The 15,906-nt window shown below is 35.8% G+C and overlaps 1 protein-coding gene across 1 annotated transcript; it reads right to left on the bottom strand.

The window, feature by feature from the left end:
* Window positions 1–4,031: 4,031 nt before the first annotated feature.
* Window positions 4,032–9,007, bottom strand: LOC125233563. The gene is made up of 7 exons (XM_048139618.1): window positions 8,980–9,007; window positions 8,908–8,934; window positions 8,619–8,672; window positions 8,215–8,283; window positions 7,697–7,831; window positions 4,892–5,052; window positions 4,032–4,469 (listed from the first exon to the last, which is right to left on the bottom strand). Exons 1-6 carry the CDS (start codon window positions 9,005–9,007, stop codon window positions 4,997–4,999), a joined length of 369 nt encoding a protein of 122 aa, XP_047995575.1. The 3' UTR covers window positions 4,032–4,469; window positions 4,892–4,996.
* Window positions 9,008–15,906: the final 6,899 nt, after the last annotated feature.

Consider the following 15,906-nt stretch of genomic DNA (forward strand, 5'->3'; position numbering starts at 1 on the left):
TTTACTCATACAAAGTACACAACATATGTTTAAACATAAACTAATTACTAACTACGAAAAAATCTGCCTAAATTACTGACTTTTGTGTGTATTAAGAACCTAGCTCTTGTCGGTAGCTTTTAAAAGTACATTGGGCCTGGATGTCTGTAGGATGTCTATTAATTATATTTGTCCTCTTAAGAGAACATTTAAGTACTTACTCGTAATCATATTTTTAATTTTTATTCAGTGTTAACAGACATGTATTAACCTCGAAAGTCCTGCGCTTTTGTAACACCTGTACTGTAGTCATATTTACCGGTTGTACTATACCAAGTACGAACCACGAATAGTGCATCAGACCGAGACAAATAGATGTCGTTATTACAGATTTATTTAATGTGAAGTCTTGTTGTCTTTGGGTGAATCAACTTTTTCTTGCTTTTTGCAAGAATTGCCCATACTTATTATTAGCTCTACTTTTGTGAGTTTTAACCTGGCCATCGTGAATAAAGATCCTTATTTTTATTTTACATTAAGGGAATAATAAAAAAAAAAACATTTACAATTAAATCTATATGTGACTCAGTGGAAGAGACACTTTTTTCATACAAAAGTGAGGGACAGCAATGTCCACTGGGTCACTGCTATATAATATATAGCAGTATAAACTAATTACACTAAATACAAATTAAATTTTCTGACCACATGTAGTCGAAGTATGCGTAATTTTGCTGGCAAAGAAAAGTTGATTCACCCCTTTATATTTTTAGTAGACCGGCCAGCGAAAGAAATCTTCTAAGAATCGATTTTCGCTCATGTTGTTTCGGATATGGTGAATATGATATCGATGTATTCAGTGTAATGCCCTGAACACAAATATATAAGATGACAAGCGCGAAAGTGGTGGGAGTAGTTGCTGTGACGTCATAAATTCGGCAGTAACTGTGGATTGTACAATTTTTAAACGTATTCTAATAATTTGTTAGACCAAGTATTGAAAATGTTACAGTATGTCATATATTTGTGATCTACTCAAAGACCTTTCATTGGGGGCCCCACATGTTATGTTTAAAAGAAAAAAGTTTGTACTGTCGACTTTAGTCACAGCAACTACCCCAACCACTTTCGCGCTTGTCATCTCATATATTTGTGTTCAGGGCATTATACTGAATACCTCGATACTATATTCATCCATATCCGAGACGACATGAGCGAAAATCAATTTTTAGTGAGCGTCAGGACCCCTGGACCACTACAGATATTTGATGTTTAGTACATACTAAAATTTAGTACCTATTTGATACTATTTGGTACCTGAGTACATATATTTGGTACCTCCAGTGATATCGAAAAATCGAGCGAATAAAGTGGCCAGACATTCTGACGTCAGGATGTCTGGACCATTTTTGGTTTTACATAGTTCTAGACAACACTACTAATTGATATCTTAGTCAATATTTACTACCTATTTGGTACCTGTCAATATATTTTTTTCAAATTTTTTGGCGTACCAGAAAAAAGTTATGATGGAATTTAAAGTTGAAAACTAGTGTAATTACACTAATTACTTTTATATTTCGTTCGACTATATTAATGCCACTAGTCAGTAGAGATGATGTGCGAGTGCCTAAAAATAAATTCCTATTTAAGTTGACGCGCAGGAGGGCAGGCGGATTTGCCTCTATTCTTTTGACTGGCGCTACATACTTCAACGGCACGGCCGGGCTCACAACTTTAAATTCCGTCATAACTTTTTTCTGATACGCCAAAAAAATTTGAAAAAAATATATTGACAGGTACCAAATAGGTAGTAAATATTGACTAAGATATCAATTAGTAGTGTTGTCTAGAACTATGTAAACCAAAAATGGTCCAGACATCCTGACGTCAGAATGTCTAAATAGTATCAAATAGGTCCAAGGTACCAAATAGTATCAAATAGGTACTAAATTTTAGTATGTACTAAACATCAAATATCTGTAGTGGTCCAGGGGTCCTAACGCTCACGATTTTTAGAAGACTTTTCTTTCGCTGACTGGTCTCCTAAAAATATAAAGACAACAAGACTTCACATCAAAAAAATCTGTAATAACGACATCTATTTGTCTCGGTCTGATGCACTATTCGTGGTTCGTACTTGGTATAGTACAACCGGCAGATATGACTTCAGTACAGGTGTTGCAAAAGCACAGGACTTTCGAGGTTAATACATGTCTGTTAAAACTGAATAAAGATAAAAATATGATTACGAGTAAGTACTTAAATGTTCTCCTAAGAGGACAAATATAATTAATAGACATCATCTAATTTAAAAAGAAGCTTAGGAAATATATTGGAACGGAACGCATTTTGTCAGTTTGATTTGATTGAAGTAACGAAGTCAAGTCATTCAAGTGACGCTGTTTACCCTCCTTTTTCGTTTGGCGCCTGTTGTGTCGTACGCGTCCTCCGTGATTGTGCTCTATGTGATTAATAATAACACCTATTCGTTTCATCGAAAACATGTACTCACATCATGTACATTATGTGGTATTTGATATTGAGTGGCCCAATGTTTTAACTCTGTTTTGAAATCATCTTCTTTTATAGACTTAACAGAATCTGAATCAGATAGTAAATGCTCATTATCACTAGTAATGATATGATTATCGTGAGAAATGTCATGTTCTATCAATAAACCGGAATTATTTCTAGATAGTCCGAGTTCTTAACCAGATGTACAGTCCGGTCTGGCAGAAAGCATGAAACTTGGCATGTATATAGCTTATAGGTTTATAAGAAAATATGGAAGTAGAAACACGCTGAGGTGTCAATGTTTCCCCTCTTTCCCCCAACTTTTGTATCCCTGATTTCAGTTTTTTAATATTTCCATGAAAACCGTGAAAGCTATCATCACGATGTCTAGGAGAAGTATATTCTTCATAAAATTCTCTACAATATTGTCTATGGAAGTATAAAGCTAGAACTTATAATTTTCAAACTATGCTCATTTTCCCCTAACGATATTTCTCTTTGGTGCCCTGAACGATAAGTAAGACTAGCGACTTTGCTCTTTTACCTGTGGCGATGTTGCTTCACAAAATTGTTCTTTGGGTCAAACTGATCCGGTTTTGCTCAATAGTTAAGAAATCGCACGTCACTACCCCCACAAAGACAAGGGGAAAGGGCCGGTTTCCTCGGTGAAAACTATGCATTACATCTTTTTGCTCTTAGCGACTAGGGCAAATCGTATATCATTTTCGTGTAATATAGGGACGAGTTAATCATTTCTGAAAAAATCGTTGCACCTTTTCATACAAAAATAACGATTTTATAGCAAAATAATGAATTTCGATGTATTTCAATAAGTATGGAAGTTATGGCATTTACAGTTACAATGCGGTAATTATCAACAAATAAAACATAGGACAGATTAGCCAATAACCCAGTTCTGATGATGGAATCGTAGAGAGGTCGAGGGAACTCCTCAAATATTAAAGGCATAAGATATAGTGATTTTTGTGTTTCTATAAGAACAGCATGCATTTACGTTGAGAACATTGACAAATCGTTATTTTTGTATGATAAGGTGCAACGATTTTTTTCAGAAATGATTAACTCGTCCTTATATTACACGAAAATGATATACGATTTGCCCTAGTCACTAAGAGCAAAAAGATGTAATGCATAGTTTTCACCGAGGATTACGGCCCTTTCCCCTTGTCTTTGTGGGGGGTAGTGACGTGCGATTTCATGACTATTGAGCAAAATCGGATCAGTTTGACCCAAGGAACAATTTTGTGAAGCAACATCGCCACAGGTAAAAGAGCAAAGTCGCTAGTCTTGCTTATCGTTCAGGGCACCAAAGAGAAATATCGTTAGGGGAAAATGAGCATAGTTTGAAAATTATAAGTTCTAGCTTTATACTTCCAAAGACAATATTGTGGAGAATTTTATGAAGAATATACTTCTCCTAGACATCGTGATGATAGCTTTCACGGTTTTCATGGAAATATTAAAAAACTGAAATCAGGGATACAAAAGTTGGGGGAAAGAGGGTAAACATTGACACCTCGGCGTGTTTCTACTTCCATATTTTCTTATAAACCTATAAGCTATATACATGCCAAGTTTCATGCTTTCTGCCAGCAGGGACTGTACTCTCATACTTATTAGCCGTTAAGAACTCGGACTAAGAACCTTGGAATACAATTTCAGATTGAGAATTATTATATGAAGTACATGGCAAATTAACTAAGGAAGAGGATGCACTTACAGTTGTAGTACTCTTTTTTAAATTTGAAATTACATTTAACTGTGCTTCTTTGGCTCTTCTCAATAATTGACGTTGGCCAACTATGGCTTTTCTCGAATATTTTATTTTCTCTGCCATGTTTATTGTTGTTTATTAATCTTCTTCAATCTTTCGGGGGCATGTTTTAGCCAAATTTTAATGGAATCTTCTACGTCTTTAGCTGTAGACCCAGATGTAGTGGTGACAACTCCTTCTATAAAGATAAAGATATAATACATTTGTTAATGTTATAACATTACTACTGAATGGCAACCTAATAATTCAAATCAAGGATCCGGCAGACCCCGCCGACAGTGGCGAGGCGAGTTTGACTCCTTTCTAAAAGTACGGCCAGAGACTGCTCAAGATAGGGAACAATGGAAAAAGTGGGACGGGTCCTTTGCCCAGCAGTGGGACACTATAGGCTCGCAATAAAAAAAAATATAACTATTTATGCAAACTAATAAGTTTTTACTTCATCTTCAGATTCTCCAGCATACAGATTGCTTTTTTTACAACTAACCATATTGTACGAGGTAATTAGGTAGGTCATATTGAACAACTTTTTCTATGGGACGTGGACCAACCCCAAAATCCTAAAAAAATTTACCACAAGTTATGAAACAGCCAACTTACCCACGATACAATCTCGCAGGCGCAGTTGGCAGAAAGGCTTTTTGTTCGATCTCTTTCCATAAAAGTTGTACTGTTGAGCCAGCTGGTCAGTGAAACAAAATTTCATTAGCCGAGACACTGCTCGCAATATCCCTGCCTCCAATAGTTCTCATGTATGAATCCTGTAACAAACAAAATAATGTATAATTGAAAAATAGCAAATAAAAATTATTGTTGGTCAGACTAATTTAGTACATACATACATATAATCACGCCTGTTTCCCAGAGGGGTAAGCAGATATCACGGATTTCCATTTACTACGATCCTGACAAACCACTAATTGAGTGAAGATTATAGCAATATGTGAAATACATTTTTTAGCCGAGTTTAGACGTGCAAGTTATAAGAGATGCAGATATTTGCCAGTTTTGCCACCCACTCTTACCTATAGTTGCATCTCAAAACTTGCAGCAATAACTTGCTGGTCTAAACTCAGCTTTACAAATGTTGTATTACTACTAAATAAATAAATAAATTGCACCCTCTTTTTCAAGATGTTCCTTCCTTCTTCCTATGAATGTAATAAGCTGTCTGAATGAGATAGCTTTGAAGCTACAAGGCCGCCTATTGGTGCAAATATTCTCCATTTATCTTTTTTCTGTAAATCTTATTATATGGTGTTCAATAAAGAGTTATTGTAGGTATTGTAACTTACCAAATTGTCATAATTTTCTTTTTTCTCTATTAATAATTCAGTTGTAGTTAATTCATCGGCATTTTGAATTGGGAATTTGAATTCCGGTTTTAGGCTACCTTTCGATGTGCCTGCATGTTTTAACAGACTTATTATTTGATCATTTTGAGTTTTGATACATGTCAACATTACAGCACTTTTGTTTGGTATCCTAAAAAATAAATATAAAATAAAAACAGTGTAAGTGCAAAGTGGTCAAATATATCGGAACAAGACTTGAGAGCGTGTACATTGGCCGCTGCGATATAGATACATGTTATGCCGACTGTACACACTCGCCGAGACAATAGTAGGGGAAATTAGCTAAAATTACGGCATAATTAATGGAAGGTTTTTTTTTAATTGAAATATGTACGTTATAGACCGAAATTATTTTTCATCAACCCTCCCCACTCCTCCCTTCTCTGCGTCACCCCTCTACCCTTCCTTAAAGTGCCGAAAATGCGGTTTTTCTCGATTTCTGACAAAACTGTTGAAGATACAGAAAAAGCGCGTAGGAACGAAGTAATCCTTAATAAATTTACTACAAATCATTCATTAACACTTTGGTTCTAGCATTTATAGTTTACGCGTGATCCGTCACGAAAGTTGGTCCTTTGCTGCAATTTTCTTTAGTAAATGTTAAGTTTTCGCCCAAAATGCATACGAAATCGTCGAAATTTGTTTGATATAACTAAAATATTGTAACTCATGACTAAAATAAAATTAAGGGGAAAAAATCACTACCATGGGTGGAATTTCCAATATTTCTTGGAATTCCAGTAACTATTTAAGACGTAATATTTTCACGGTAGTAGTCGCTAGGAGTACCATTGATCTATATAGTATATCTATGACTGGGGATGAGCTTTTGGTAGCTGTTGGTAGAGCCTTGGAGTATCAATCCAGTAGCCGTGAGTTCAAGTCCCACCCATGGTAGTGATTTTTCCCCCTGAAATTCATTTTCAGTTTATAATATTTTAGTAATATTAAACAGATTTCGTAAGCAATTTGGAAGAAAACTTAACATTCACTGAAGAAAATTGCAGCAAAGGACCAACTTTCGTGATGGATCACGCGAAACCTATAAGTGCTAGAACCAAAGTGTCAATAAACGATTTGTAGTAAATTTATCAAGGATTACTTTCTTCCTACACGCTTTTTCTGTATCTACAACGGTTTTGTCAGAAATCGTGAAAAACTGCATTTTCGGCTATTTAAGGGGGCGAAGAGGGGTGACGCGGATGGGGAGGGTTGATGAAAAATAACTTCGGCCTGTAATGTACATATCCCAATCAAAAAAAAATCTTCCATTAATTATGCCAACATTTTCATACATAACTTTCCAGAAGCAACGGACTACAACGCGAGATGGGCACGCCATTTCAGTCATCAATTCTAATATTATAAATGCGAAAGGAACTCAGTCTATCTGTTAGCATTTGACGGCCTCCTAGCCTACGCCTAGTTGGTAGTGCAACTGCTTACATAGCAGGAGATTCTGGGGTCGAACCCCGGTAAGGGCATATATTTGTGCGTTTATCACAGATATTTGTTCTTGAGTAATAGATGTTTCTATGTATACAGTATACCATTGGACAAAGCCTTAAATCCACATAGGGTTATTTCTCAGAAGTGCTCTAACGCCATTATTTTTTAATTCATAAAAAGATTTTTCCAATAACTGACACAACAACAATAATCATACTGTATTAGTAGTTATTTGTTATACAAGGGGGCAAAGTTGTATTTTAATGCCGAGTGTGGAATTGGAAAACGAGCAAGTGAAAGGATTCTATAGTTGAACCACGAGCGAAGCGAGTGGTTCGAGAATTGAACTTGCGAGTTTTTTAAAACACGAGTCAACCTATAAAGGTTCCTAGTTGACTACGGAACCCTAAAAAGTACTACATCATAGTCATCCTGTCACTGCAATGTCACAGTTTCGTTTTCTTTCAACCCCTTATTTGCCAAGAGTGGCACTGCAGCTTTAGTAGTTTTATGTGTTCTGCCTACCCCTTTATGGGATACAGGCGTGATTGTATGTATGTATGTATGTATGTATCATAGTCATATATAGTATATTACCTACCTGTTAATCCCTGAACTCTCGATGGCGTTGCTGCTGGCTCGTCGCTGCCGATATTCGACGGTTGTTCATATCGGCACCGGGGACTAACTTGGCGTGCAAAGGGAGTTAACCGTCCGTCGCCGTCTTCTGCCAAATCTGACAACATACAAATATAATAAGTTTTTGGCAAAAAAATATATTTTTGGTACAAGCTCTTATCGCTGCATGACTGCACTTTTCTTACGACAGACAACTAATACTCATCGAGACAATTCTAAGAAAAACCATTTTATGACGCTATGATCCTTGGAATTTACATACAGGTCGACCTAATATAAAAGCTTGTTACTATAAAAATAAAAGCGGAAATTTTTTAGTACCTACCTATTAATAAATAAAGATGAATCCAACAAAAAGTCATCCTTGCTGTTTACAGCAGCCTAGCAGGGAACACAGTAATGAACACCACACACACACATACATGATGATGAAAGTTAAAGCGCCGCATGGGTTAAAATATATAAACATGGATATCTTACCTTGCAGTCTGTTGTCACTGTTTGTCAAGATGGGAAGCTCATCTGCTACAGTCAGTAATGAGAGGGTTCCTGTTGGCAAAAAACATTTAATTTAATATGAATTATATTTACACCCCCAGGTTAGCAATTTATTTAAACTCTAAAGTTGGCCTTAGTATGTAATACATTATAATTTATAATTAGTATAATTACAGGGTTTGACAAAAATGACTATTCACTTGTAAGCCGTTAATCAGGTATTTTGCGTGCCTGAAGAATCTATTTTATTATAGGTCAAAGGTTACCTTGCCCAATTACCTTTTTAAATGTTATGCATTTTTATGAAGCCCTACCCAAATCTAAACTTTACCAGGTAAGAGTATAATATGTGTTTATCTATTATTTATTAATTATAATTTACTTACTTTCTGCTATTGAAGCGGTTTCTTGGGCAATGTTTGGCTGAGCTTGACGACTATCTGCACAAAACATAACATATAATTTTTGAAATTAGGTACTTCGGAATTACATCATTAATATCAACTAAATTACTACATATTCATAACAGCACGGGAAGCATGGTTGCGCGATAGACGATAAAATAGCAGGCCGTCCCTATCACACTATTTGTAAGTGCGATAGGGACGGCCTGATATTTTATCGTCTATCGCGCGACCATGCTTCCCGTGCAGGTGTTTTGAATATAAAACCCACCTCCATAATCTCCTTCATTGTCAGCAGCTTGAAGTGGTTGTTTATTTCTTTTTCACTGTTCATCTTCGTCACTGCTGCTAGAAACATATCTTTTTTGCATTTTACGTTTAAGACTTGGTTCTGTTTCGGCTTCAGTCTGTAAGTCTGATGTATCCTCAACCAGTTTCAGTATTTTTTTTGCTTTCTCTAGGTCATCTTTAGGTACATGCAAATAAAAAAATACACACAATATGCAAAAATAATAAATTAACACAAAATAATGCATCCCCTAGTAAACAAGGTTATTAAGTAAACATATAGGATGGACTTGCATTAGTAGGAATAATCTGAAATTGTACGGTCAACCAATTTAATTAGTAGGTCACTTTGAATCTTTGCAGGATTCTTTAAAATGGAAACAGCTTTTACAACTTTTATGGAAGAAGCTTTTACACAGAAGGGGTCTACAGAAGAAAATCAATAATGATTAAAAAACAAATAATCGAAAAGGAAAATCTTTTATGTAGAATAATAAAACTTAAATAAATAAATATTATACGTTAGAATAGCTAGCTCAGTCTATTACTAAAAACAAACACAAATACCTAACTTTAGAGCATATGGGTGAGTCAGTGATTCTGGTACTAGAAGACCGGGTAAAGGGTAAATTTATTAATTAAAAAATGATAATTTATGTTGGGCTCCTTTTAAAAATACTAAAACGAGGCACGCCTTGGCCGAGGCAGACCTTGACCTTGGTGACATGTAACAGAATTTAGGGGAGGTGGAAGCTGCAGCTACAGGAATGGAAGCTCTTCCATCCCAGTCGCCACAGCCTCCTGTCCACCGGTTCAGGCTCGGGAAGCATCAGCTCCGCGCTACCTTTGAACGTAACCTCCAAATCGAAGAACCCTGAAATAGGTTTTAAAAGAAACAATGACCCTGAGGCTTTTACCAACCCTTGGCGAGGGTTAAAATCATGGGCGTACAAATGTGAAACATACCCAACGCAGAAAAGAAGCCGGCTTGTAGTTCCGTGCATTCATGTCAATGGAAGGGGTCCTCAAGTCATTTTATGAAAATAATGTCTGAAAATAATGGACACAAGAATTAGCACTGAACGTATTACAACAAATTTTATTCGAAGATGGGAGAAAATACTTACGATTATACGAAATAGGTACTCGCGATTTCAAATTAGCATGGCTCGATCACTGGCCCTTAAAGAATTTCTCTCTATTCAATATGGCAGCCTCGTGGACCTTCGCCAATGACAAGTGTATTACATAGATATAAAAAAACACCGATGTGTGCATGGATTAGGCCTTCAAGTTGCACTGGAGGATAGCTGGAGCAGCAGTACAAAGCATGATGGCGGCCGGGACCACGAACTGCCGAGTGATGTCCGTAGAATTTGATATTCGCATCTCCTTGGCGTAAACCACTGGTTGTTCACTAATGATACGGTTCCGCCGTCTTTTTCAGTAAATTTTATCACCGAGTACATGTTTTCGCTTTTCCATGAAACGAATAGGTGTTATTATTAATCACATAGAGCACAATCACGGAGGACGCGTACGACGTACGACACAACAGGCGCCAAACGAAAAAGGAGGGAAAAACAGTGTCACTTGAAGTGACATTTCGTTACTTCCAGGGAGAGTAGAGATAAGGAGGAAAGTCTGTCGAAGTAGAACAGTCGCAAAAATGACCGGCTGAGGCATTGTAATTGCAGTTATAAATCTCTCCGCTTGGAGCGCATGTCTCGCTCAATGATCAGCGATGTGAGATGACATTAGACGTTCTTTTCTATAGGCTGATTTCGTCAGACTGAGCAAGTCAAGGTAATAGTGCGCTGGCTTCGTACGCAGATGTTCTCGGGTTCGATTCTGACAGCGATCTTTTTAGGGTTCCGTAGTCAACTAGGAACCCTTATAGTTTCGCCATGTGTGTCTGTCTGTCGTCCGTCCGTCCGTCCGTCCGTCCGTCCGTCCGCGTATAATCTCAGTAACCGTTAGCACTAGAAAGCTGAAATTTGGTACCAATATGTATATCAATCACGCCAACAAAGTGCAAAAATAAAAAAATGGAAAAAAATGTTTTATTAGGGTAACCCCCCTACATGTAAAGAGGGGGCTGATATTTTTTTCATTCCAACCCCAACGTGTGATATATTGTTGGATAGGTATTTAAAAATGAATAAGGGTTTACTACGATCGTTTTTAAATAATATTAATATTTTCGGAAATAATCGCTCTTAAAGGAAAAAAAAGTGCGTCCCCCCCCCCTCTAACTTTTGAACCATATGTTTAAAAAATATGAAAAAAATCACAAAAATAGAACTTTATAAAGACTTTCTAGGAAAATTGTTTTGAACTTGATAGGTTCAGTAGTTTTTGAGAAAAATACGGAAAACTACGGAACCCTACACTGAGCGTGGCCCGACACGGCCTCGGCCGGTTTTTACTTTTTGTTTTTTTTTATGCATTAATTTTCTTTTTTGTATTTTATTTGTGTTTATTTATTGTTTTATTCATAGAAATGTTAACTTAAGCCCTTTAAGATTCTTCGGTAATGTTGTAAGCCTTGCGAATGAAATTTCGAAAAGTTATAACAAAACAAAATATTTTTGGACATTAAAAAAATAAAATAATTCAAGAAAAAAAATAGTAGAAAAAAATAAAAAACCGGCCAAGAGCGTGTCGGGCCACGCTCAGTATAGGGTTCCGTAGTTTTCCGTATTTTTCTCAAAAACTACTAAACCGATCAAGTGCAAAACTATTTTCCTAGAAAGTCTTTATAAAGTTCTACTTTTGTGATTTTTTTCATATTTTTTAAACATATGGTTCAAAAGTTAGAGGGGGGGACTCACTTTTTTTTCCTTTAAGAGCGATTATTTCCGAAAATATTAATATTATCAAAAAACGATCGTAGTAAACCCTTATTCATTTTTAAATACCTATCCAACAATATATCACACGTTGGGGTTGGCATGAAAAAAATATCAGCCCCCACTTTACATGTAGGGGGGGTACCCTAATAAAACATTTTTTTCCATTTTTTATTTTTGCACTTTGTTGGCGTGATTGATATACATATAGGTACCAAATTTCAGATTTCTAGTACTGACGGTTACTGAGATTATCCGCGGACGGACGGACGGACGGACGGACAGACAGACAGACATGGCGAAACTATAAGGGTTCCTAGTTGACTACGGAACCCTAAAAAGGTCTCATCAGGATTTGAACCCGGGACCTCTTGTTCTGTAGGCGGGGTCACTACCGAGAAGGCAAAGAGATTGTCAAACCCTTATGCAGCAGCGATTGCAGCGCCAACTATCTTTTCTTTTATATGTGCACTTCTGATACTTAAGGCTGGGCGCACACGGAGGCGACAGTTGCACGGCGACATTTTTTGTCTCTGTCGTTACTACTTGCGTCCAAGACAGAGACAAAAAATGTCGCCGTGCAACTGTCGCCTCCGTGTGCGCCCAGCCTAAAGCTTTCGCTCCTTATATTTCTAATCTCCATAGTTACTTCAATCAAATCAAACTGACAAAATGCGTTTCGTTCCAATATATTTTCTAAGCTTCTTTTTAAAAAATGGCGTTTTTAAGTTTATTTTGATGTTATTGATTAAAAAACCTTTAATAATTTACCTTATAGATATTAATTCAAAGACTTATATTGACCGGGATATAGACCGTGATTACCTTTTTGATTTTTGTCGAGCTCCCGATATTTCGACGCAGTTGCATGCATCATGATCACGGAAAACATTGCATGCATCATGATCGGGGGTTTTCCGTGATCATGATGCATGCAACTGCGTCGAAATATCGGGAGCTCGACAAAAATCAAAAAGGTAATCACGGTCTATATCCCGGTCAATATAAGTCTAATGAAAATAACCGTGAATCATTCAAAACTCTTATTACTTCAAAGTTACCTAAAAAGACTAAAATTTTTTTTTTTACTTTATTAATGATTTACAACAAATGATTGACAAATTGATATCAAGAAACGAAACGCGTTATTTTTTTTAAGTCGCATCATGTCGCATCCATTGATAGAATAAGGTCGCATCAGTAGAAAAAGGCAAAAAAATTGAAAAATGTAGGCGCAAAGGGATAATAATTATCCCTTCGCGACAAGATTTGCTTGACCATCTATTTATCCGGAGTCCGAAAATCCGGATAATTCGCTGATTTTGCGATCCGTTTCTAAATCCGGATTTTAAAACCGAAATCCGGATTTTCGAATTTTTACTTTTACGTCGCAATTTCAACCGAAATAAAGGACACAAGTTATGTTTACTAGCAGAAACGTCTGCAATCGATGCCACTAAGCTTAGAATAAATTTAAAAGTGGAAAATGTGAGTTCAAGTCTCACCCAAGGCAGACATTTTCCACTTTTAAATTTATTCTAAGACAAGTGTTTATGTACGTGGAATCCAATGTATAAGCAACTGTAAATAAAAAAAAACATCCGTTTACACGTCATCAGATGTCTTGAGAATGCAGGCAAATTTAAGTTTAAATAGTATACGAAAAATGTCCATAAATACAGGGTGTAATGTGATTCCTGGTATCTATAATACTTATGTAAACCACTTTGTATACCATGGTTTGCAATAAATGCTTATATTATTAGTAGACGAACCAAACATCCTATTGTTAATGAATTATATTAAGTAGAATTACAATCATAACCACATAACAACACTGTCATCAAAGTTGGTTATATGTTAGAACTGATGCACTTCAATACATACTATAATTATGCTGTCAAAGTCGATTAGGCTAAGTTTGAACTGCGACCTCAACAAAACTTGTTCAATGTTAATGTAGAAATTTGACTAAATTGGCATATTTATAAGATAAATGAATAATACTAAATGGCTTGCTGCCTTCATATTCGGAAACACTATTACTGTCGTAAAACATATTTTATAATATGCTTTTCATCACACTCTCTCGAAAACGGTGTTATTACATTATGATACTTAATGAACTATTTTACCGCCCTGGGGCGGTAAAGTGAATACCAGGGTGGGACCTTCCACGACCTGTCAAAAATTACAAGATGGCGGACGAATGTTCAAAATGTCAGCGTAGATATTTCAATACAATAGTTTAAAATTTGGTTATTACTTCGCGAGTGTGATGAAAAACGTTGTGTATATCACGGGCGGCTGAAGGCTTCACTTTCCGCCCTCAATCTTAATACACAATGTACGATTATTCAATGCGTATTGTTAATTACAGCAATATAGATAGATTGTGCAAAAATGACGTCTCAATAGTAAAATAACGGCAAAATACGAGAAATTGTCACGTTGGAAACGACAGGCTAAATATACACGATGTGTTAGTGTTACTCGTTTAAGTCCTGATTTAGTTTAAAACTGAGTGAAAGTCGTAATTCAATTCCTCACGTTGGAAACGACAGGCTAAATATACACGATGTGTTAGTGTTACTCGTTTAAGTCCTGATTTAGTTTAAAACTGAGTGAAAGTCGTAATTCAATTCCGCGCTCTTAACCACTTAAATCAATATTTTCCTGGTTCTGTTGTAATGCTGTGCCTAAGAACGTAGAATTGACTCTACACTTGACGCGCTAATATTTTTATGATTTCGTTGTTTACTGGATGTATATAATCCTGAATGTAAAAAAAAACTTTACCTCGTTAATAGAATGATTAACTGCCCACGTACGTAGCTTATATAATCAGTAAAAACCGGCCAAGAGCGTGTCGGGCCACGCTCAGTGTAGGGTTTCGTAGTTTTCCGTATTTTTCTCAAAAACTACTGAACCTATCAAGTTCAAAATAATTTTCCTAGAAAGTCTTTATAAAGTTCTACTTTTGTGATTTTTGTCATATTTTTTAAACATATGGTTCAAAAGTTAGAGGGGGGGGACGCACTTTTTTTTCATTTAAGAGCGATTATTTCCGAAAATATTAATATTATCAAAAAACGATCTAAGTAAACCGTTATTCATTTTTAAATACCTATCCAACAATATATCACATGTTGGGGTTGGAATGAAAAAAAATTCAGCCCCACTTTACATGTAGGTTCCCTAATAAAACATTTTTTTCATTTTTTATTTACTGTTTACTTCTTAAACTCTTGAATTTTGCTTTATTTACGGTGGTAACTAAAAAACCCTAAAAATCCGGATTTAATCCGGAATCCGGATTTTTCCTACAAATAATCCGAAAATCCGGATTTCCCAACATATAAGCGGATTTGCAATCGCTATTCACTATGATATGAATTAGTCTGAGTAAAGGAAAAGTATAAGATAACTAACTATAGTTTTGTGAAAGGTCTGTCTCATTTCAAATTTAGACAGAGAGAATATAGTCATACTAGTTATGAAAAAAAGCTGCACTTTGAAATGGAAGCAAGCCGCTTTGCATGGTGATAGTAGACATCAAAGTAAACGATTTTTTCCGAGGATATCGAAATTTCATCCTTTAGGAAGCCGAGCGTAGCGAGGTGTTTTATGAAAATGAAAAAAATATATTTTTTTATTGTATCGTCCGATTACACCGGTCAAATCTTACATGAAAATCGGCTAAAAAAACAAAGTGTGATGTAAAGCTGGATTTTTGGTATGTTATTTGGAGTCCTTGGGGGAATGTAAGACTATATTTTGCAAGCAAAAAAAAAGTGTGCTAACTTCGTAATTTAAAAAAAAAAGTAAAAAAATCGGACTTTTTTTGGTTTTTATTTTTTTATTAAAAAACTATGCGTTTTTGGTCAAAAGTTGCTGTGTAATGTTGAAAGCGCATTAAATTTCAAACAGTTTGACATCTTTTTTATCAATGTCCGTCAAATAGTTTTCGAGATATGAAGCGTCAAAAAAGGTTAATTTTTGACGAATTTATAAAATGTAGCATTTTGCCAATATTTTTAGACAAATATCTGCAAAATACTTCATGATATGATATATATTGCAATATAACATTGTATAAAAATTATTTTGCTTTAGTTTTAGTGCAAATA

Source organism: Leguminivora glycinivorella, chromosome 14 (genome assembly GCF_023078275.1).
Source record: "Leguminivora glycinivorella isolate SPB_JAAS2020 chromosome 14, LegGlyc_1.1, whole genome shotgun sequence".
Lineage (NCBI taxonomy): Eukaryota > Metazoa > Arthropoda > Insecta > Lepidoptera > Tortricidae > Leguminivora > Leguminivora glycinivorella.